This window comes from Penaeus chinensis, chromosome 1 (assembly GCF_019202785.1).
Source record: "Penaeus chinensis breed Huanghai No. 1 chromosome 1, ASM1920278v2, whole genome shotgun sequence".
NCBI lineage: Eukaryota > Metazoa > Arthropoda > Malacostraca > Decapoda > Penaeidae > Penaeus > Penaeus chinensis.
In genome coordinates this window covers 6169092-6176591 of record NC_061819.1, presented here as the reverse complement: position 1 = coordinate 6176591, position 7500 = coordinate 6169092, and the positions used below count along the sequence as shown (strand labels likewise).

Sequence of the window (7500 nt, the reverse complement as noted above, 5' to 3'; positions counted from 1 at the left end):
AGCTTAGGGAACGTCAGAAGCAACAGCTCAGGCAAAAGGCCCTGAAGAAGGGTCTTGATCCCGAGTAAGTCTGAACACGAGCCAGTCAGTCGCTCGTTCGCTCATCTCACCTTCACCAAAATTCAGATTTCATCTCCTTTTTATAAAGCATCGGTGCATTTCTAAGTAGATCGTCTCGACAAGCTCATCAGACTTAAAACAGATTCTCTCAGCATCTTGAGTTATCACACTCGTCTCTTCGGAGGGAGGGAGGGAGGGAGGGAGGAAGGGAGGGAGGGAGGGGGGAGAGACAGGGAGTCGGATGAACGGCGGCTTCGGCGCGACTTCCCGCCAATTATTTTCTTTGCCAATTAAAACTAACTTTCTGCATGGCTGATCTGCGATTAACCGGTATATAATATGCTATTAGATATGACTTAATTAGACCACTTGTTCCTCTTGTAAAAGAAAATGGTAAAACTATGCTGTTCCCTTTGTGTATTTAGTAGAATAGGTTGTGACAATCAACCTTTCCATAGAAAAGATATACCCACTTATTCTAATAAGAAATCTATATATAAGGTATTACTTTAGAATCACTAACCAACACCCCCCCAACCATCAGAACTTTTTTTCTTTGTGTTTGCCAACCAACACGCCCGACCTGGTCTAACCAGACTCGAACCCCATGACCTTTCACGACCTCTTTTGCCCTAAATATGCCCCTGCCCAGCCTGCGACGAGGAATCTCTTTGACCCACGATTTTGTGCTATGGTTTTACAGCTGAAGGAGTTGAAAGAACGTCAGAAGCAACAACTCAGGCAAAAGGCCCTGAAGCGAGGCCTGGAGGCGGAGTAAGTTTTTCGTCTTCTTCATCTGCTTCAACCAAAACAAACCAATCTCACCTTTTTATTTTGTCTCTCTCTTTCTCTCTCTGGTCTTACCGGATTCAGATATTTGTTGCATGGGACCTCACCCTCGCTCTTTTTTTTATGATAATTTTTCTTCTTTTTTTTTTTTTTTTTTTTTTTTTTTTTTGGGTCATTTGCCCCCTTTTGTTTCGCTCGGCATAAAAGAGGCTCCATGATTTTACAGATCATGTGGCTTTCTTTGGTCGCTTTATTTTGTGAGGAAGAACATTCTTTTTCTTAATTTTTGTACAATTTTATATATGAATTAACTTTTAATGATCTGTTATTTTTTTCTACTTTTTATTTTATCATCTATTCACTCGTTCTTTTTGTTCTTCACTTTTTTGTGGAAAAAATGTCGATGTTCGATATACTTACGAACGGTTCGTCCAATGTGTGACGTCATCATGTCTCTTCGTCTGTGCGCTTCTTATGCAAACGCCACGTATAGTCCGGTGTCCGTTGTGTCTTGCCTGCAGTTTTTAAACCTTTTTTTCCTTTTCTAAATATTCTTTTGAGACTTTAAGTTGATGTCCATGTCTTTTTCATAAGCAGTCGAATGAGTTTTGTGCATTCTACTGCTATCCTAAAATAAAAATAATAATAATAAAATAGCGCGAAGTACCTATTGGTAATTTGTTAGGCTTAGATTTAATTTTAAAAAGCAACGTACGATTTTTTTCCCTCTTCACTGATGTTCTCAATAAATGCAAGATATATTCCGTTACTTTAAGACTTTATCGCTGTCTTACGCCGGGAAATAATTTAAAAAAAAAAAAAAATCTATCTATAGCCACGCGAATTTTCCCCTTCTTTCTCCCCCTTTCTTCATCTCTCGTAATCTTTTATTTATATTTTCCTTTACTACCTCTACCTGGCAAACTTTCCTCAACTAATATTTCTCAACGACAGGAAAAGAAAGGTTTGGAACCTGTATAGTCTCTTAGAAGTAAATCCAAAACCCTGTAGAGTATAAACAGAGGTAGTTTTTGGTGTGATGTAAACAGTAAAAAAAAAAAAAAAAAAAAAAAAAAAAAAGGACAGGTAAATAGAACCATTTATATTTTTTTACAGTAGTTTCTCATAGTAATTGTATTAGTCCTTAGATTATGGCAATAGATTTTCCTGGTTATCTTTTTTTTTTTTATATATATCTCACGATTCGTTTTTATTTGGAGAGAAACCGGAATTATTTATGATGTTGGCAATTCCCTTTCTGAAGTTTCCAAAAACAGGATTGCTCGTTCTATCAAGCATCACAGGTATGATTACTTTCATCTCAAACTAGATTCGCAGTTCAAACACCTAGAAGATTAATTACTTGAATTTGCATAGTATATCATTTGTCATTTCTCTCACCTGTAGGTATTGCACACCTGCACACGTTGATAATTGCAATGATCATTAGTATTGGTTATCATGTCGCTGAGCAAAGTTATTCATTCTCAGACCGCGGAAACAGTAATACACAGTCGGGTTACACGGATTTCATATAGTGAATGAGAATCACTGATAGCATCTTGCCGTGTAGGTCATTTTCACCAGTAGGTCTATCGGGTTCAATTCTCTGCCTTTTGGTTCTGGGTGACAACGCTACGGCAAGAACGTGTGCGAAATTCACGTATCTGTAATGCTTCGAAAAAAAAAATTAAAAGATCCGAATAAGGAGGAATCAAAACAAAATTCGAAAGAAAAAGAAATTAGAATAAAAATGAAAATGAAAATTTCAAAGTTAATAACAAAATCACTGAAGATTTTCCTTGCTATCTTTGTCACCACGAGCCTAAAAGTCTTAGAATTTAGTCCGCGCGTCTTCCTCATCAGTTGAAAAGAATGTATTATCTATATATAAATGTTTTCATGTTCAGTTTGTCCAGACTCTAATGTACATGTTTTTATATGTATTCTTATTCTTTTATTTTCAATATTAATTTATTTGGGTCATTTGACAAGTAAAAACTAACCCAGCTCTGTTAAATGCTGCTTTAACAACATCTCCATGTTCTTATTTTTGTCTTTTTTGTTTTGGAAAACATGCTTAGCGTCTGGATTTGACTTTGTGAGCAGTTTCGTATTAATGTCATCAATGCTGATGACTTTAATAAGAACTACTGTGTCTCGCAACTACAACACATAACGGCCTCATTTGCATAAACAGCTTGTATGGGATCTCACTGACATTTTTTAGTTCATTTCATTTCTCTTTTTATTATTTCTCTTTCGTTTCTAGATTTCCTTTCAATGATATACTGAAATATGATATATGTGCATAATGACGGACTACTCTCTATCATTTCCTGATGTAATTAATCATTTCGTTCAATCTTGCGTCACATCAGGGCTCTCACCGGTAAACACCCGGTAAGTTCATTATTTTTTGTGTATTTTTTATTAGTTTACGGTTTCGTTTCATATCGAGTTTATGTAGTCTCTTATTTTAGCGTTAGTTAGCAACTGATAATTCAATTATCAGTGATGCATTTGTTCATGAATTACCAATTCATCTTTTTCTGTTTATATTATCATGTTATATTTAGATTAGTCTCTCTTTTTAGATTCATATATATATTTGTCTAAATATTTAAGAAAACAATGTCTTAATAATAAGAAATCAAGTACATTCCACGTTCCTTTTGCCTCTTGCTCAGGGGAAATTACCCTAAAACCCGCCATTCTTTAGGGGGAAAATCCGTACTAAATTCCCCTCTTCCCCCAACAGCCCAAGATCCAGACTGCCTCCAAGTTCGAGCGACGCACAGACAGGAGGACTTATGACGACAAGAAGAAACTTTTCGAGGGTGTAAGTATTTTTTACCCTTTTTTACTTTTCTTCTTCAGTCTCTTTCTTTTGCTTTTGTTTATATTCTATTTTTGGTTGCTGATGAATAGGTACATATTATCTTATGGTTTGTTTATGGTTTATTTTGAACATATTGCTTGCCTTATTGATGTTCATTTGTTTTGCATCGGACACTTTGTTCGATGTAAACAAAGAACTTTTTATATTTTAGTTTATTATTTCTACATGGCTTTTGAATTAAAAAAAAAAAAAGTGAATTATATTTATTTTCTAAACCTATTATTAAGTTCTATTAATGTTTAATTTATCTTAAGTTATTTAAGTTAAGGTTTACTTTCCGTACATTTCTTTTTCCCCCCCTTCACATTTCCTTTCGATCTCTTGGACAACTAATAACCTTTCAATGGCTTCTTTTTCTAATTGACTCTCTAAGATTCTTATATAGTAGGTAGATCATTTCTAGCTAATGATCACACGCTGTTCAAAAAGTAATGATTCTTGTCATACTTCTCTTTTTTAATTGATTTCTTTGTGCCTAATCTGTAGACGGCTTCTTTTTTCTTTCTTCTTCCTAATATCTGGAAACGACAACTAATATCTTCAACATGAGTAGAGTAAAAAAAAAAGAGGAAAAAAAAAAACGCAATACGATAACTTCATTCCCATTCAATATTAGAGAAATCAATTCTGGAGGAGATTTCAAAAAAAAGAAATATCTTTTTTTTTTTTTAAAGATTTAGCTATCAAGCTATACTTGTGAAATTCTTTTCGTAAGACACACAATCCAGTGTTGTCTCGCCTTACACACAGGGTTGGGATATAGTTATCAAGGAAGACATGGAGAAGATGTGGAAGGAGAAATACGAAGAGTTCATGTCAAGGACAAAGAGTGAGTAAAAAAAGGGTTACTGGATGATCAGAAACGCTTTGTTGCTGCGCTAGATCCTCTCTTATTTATTTTCTTTATTTCTATCCGTTTTGGCACTGTTCCTGCCTATTAGCGTATCCCTACTCGACGGACGTTTGGATACTTCCTCTTCCACTTTCCGTTTCTTTTTTCTTTTCTCTCGCTTTCTTTAGTTTAGAGGAGTTCTCAAAGGTGAGAGTTTGTCCAGCGCCTTCCCTGTCCTTTCTCTTTTCTTTCCTTAATGACCTGGTGACATTTACCACCAGGGCTGGGAAGTTGTTCACAAAGAAGTTCTCCAGAAAGTTTGGGAGACGAAGTATGAAGAGTTTATGGGCAGGACGAAGGGTAAGTATAAGAGTTGGTGACCCTCTCAAAGCCCCCCCCCCCCCCCCAACGCCAAGCAACGCCCCCCCCCCCTCGTATCCACCTCCCCGTCTTTTTCTCACTCTAAAAGAAAACCCACACTTCCCTGTGGTGAATTCCTGAAGAGTACGTGCGTTGCCATCAGCCCTCTTTTATCTTTGTGGTGTTGGCGACGCCACGGTATGGAGCCCCCCCCCCCCCCCGTCCCCTTCTACGCCCCACCTTTCTTACTTTTTATCCCCTGTTTATGACCTCCAAAAAACAATTGTACCTTCAGGGCTGGGAAGTTGTACACACCGAGGAGATGGAAAGGTACTGGAAGGACAAATACGAAGAGTTTGTCAACAGGACGAAGTGTAAGTACGGGCGGCTAACACTGGACACTGTGTTCAAGATAGCAGGAATGGCCCATGGCGTCGCTCGCTCGTAGTTCTCAGAGTAGACCGTTGAGATTCTGCCGTCGGACTTAACACGAGCGCGGGGGAATGCATGTCCCACGAGCCCCGAATGCGTCGCTCGGTCTCGTACGCGTGCCAGGGACTCCCATGAGCATGACTCGCATGGTCCGGTGAGGGAATGAACTCAGCGGCAGGCTCCTGAGTGCATGACAGGGTGTCCAAAGCACGGTGTATGTAGAGGGACATGCGTGCACACACACACGTGTTAAGTCTGCGGTAATGGGAGAGGGGAGAGAGAGAGAGAGTGAGAGAGAGCGAACAAGAGAGCCAGAGACAAGTTTCTTGTCTTCAGCTGCCTATGCTGCGCCTTCTCTTCCTCCTCCTCCCCCTCCTCCCCATCCCCGCTCATGTAGTCCCCCCTCCCCACGCTCCCACGTGGGAGTGTGGAGTAGTAGTTCCATCCCCCCATACCACTACTACCCCCACTCTTCTCTTTCGCGGAAGTAACCCTTTAAGCTGACCTTGGCTCATTCCAGTATCTAGCGGACACGGCTGCGTCCCCCATCCACACAAAGCCTGGTTTAACGCCAATGAAGCAACCAAAGATATCTGTTCTAGTCTTGTTACTTAATTTCAGCCATTTTTATTGCCAGCAAGCCCCGCCCCTCCGTCTTTTTTCCAATGCTTCTGTTAGTTAAATCCTTCGAGGATCCCCCGCCCCCCTCCCTCACTTCTCAACCTTTCATTTTGACAATTTTATCGTTACGATTTTGTAATGACACAACGCCTCCTTTTTTTCTAATTTGGAACGAGGTAAATTTTTTTCTTTCTTTCTTTTTTTAATTTCTCAACAAAAAATCGTTTTGAACTTTTACCTCAGCTGGATATCCGGGCCATTACGTCTGCATTTATACACATTTAGATTTTTTTCTTTCTCCCAGCACCCACGTACTTTCACCCAAACGTGAATCCAATTCTCCCTTCTCTTCCCCCCCCCCCCCAAATGTGTGCCCCCCATTGACTCCTCTTCCCCCAACGCACCACTGCCGCCTTTCCGCGCGTTTTCTAACGGACTTTCGGGTGACCCTATTTTTTCTAAAAAGAAGAATTTGTAAACCCCCCCCTCCTGTTTTATGATCCGACTGTGGACTGTGAAACTAAACTGTCCCTCTCTGTTTACTTCCTCTCAGGGACTTATTGACACTGCTGGAGAAGAGCGAGAGAGGAAATGGAACGAGATTAAATCGTTATTTGAATCCCGCCAAAAGTGTAAGTTTGAGAAGAGCCGGGGTGATCTCGGTGCATTCTCATTGGCGCTCCTTCGGTCAATTTTATTTTATTTTTCCTGTCTGGAATAATCACTGCTACATTATTATTATCATTACTGTTATTATTAATCGTCCGTTATTATTTATTTCCGCTGTTGTTTTTTATCGTATTTATTTCTTCTTTATTTTCGGCTGCGCTTGGATGTATTAAAAATCATAAACATAAAGTTACTGTTACAATAACCCTTGATTTTCCAACATGGCGCCCATACTGATCGCGCGCTACTTAACAAACATTTCGTTTTCTTTTATTTGTGTACTTTCCGGCCGCAGTTACTCAACTCCTGGCCTGACGGGCACATTTCTTTATTCTTATTAATGATACGTTATTATTATTATTTTATTTCAAGTTGCTTTCCTCTCTACGCTCTCGCAAAACTACTAAAAGTGAATATGGCGTCGCAAATGCATGCATAGTTATTTTCCACGTAGTTGATGATCATCATCATCGTCTGACAATGGTTCGCGAAGGTTTTATCCTACTGTATGATTCCTGCCAACCGAGCTACGCGTCTGCAGTAGACCTTCTCTGAATGAAGAGTAGTGTACATGTCTGATGCCTTTTTCAGCTTCTGTTCATTAGTACTCCGCATGCTTACTCCAACTCATTACTGATTGTTATTGTCATATGTTCACTGGTGATGCTATATCCCCGTGTATCGACTGCGAGTAAGTATACGCATTTTGAATGAAGTAATGTGTATATTTTTATTTTTTTGTTGTTCAACCCTCATTATGGCAAAGGAACTATTTTTTTGTCTTAATTTTAAATGACAGTATTATAGTTGATATATATATTAGCCATCCATCAGA

The 7500-nt window shown here is 39.0% G+C and overlaps 1 protein-coding gene across 14 annotated transcripts in view; it reads left to right on the top strand.

The window, feature by feature from the left end:
* The window catches only part of LOC125027960 (troponin T, skeletal muscle-like), a 21465-nt gene that overhangs the window by 12565 nt on the left and 1400 nt on the right, over positions 1-7500 (top strand). For 6 of the 14 annotated variants that reach the window (XM_047617373.1, XM_047617854.1, XM_047618008.1 and 3 more), the window contains 4 exons: positions 764-834; positions 3231-3252; positions 3611-3691; positions 4865-4943. In XM_047617373.1, coding sequence (XP_047473329.1) covers positions 764-834; positions 3231-3252; positions 3611-3691; positions 4865-4943 — 253 coding nt within the window. Of the gene's footprint in view, positions 65-763; positions 835-3230; positions 3253-3610; positions 3692-4501; positions 4581-4864; positions 4944-5238; positions 5318-6549; positions 6629-7500 lie in introns of all 14 variants that reach the window. The other 8 variants (XM_047617204.1, XM_047618168.1, XM_047617784.1 and 5 more) reach the window with 7 other exon arrangements.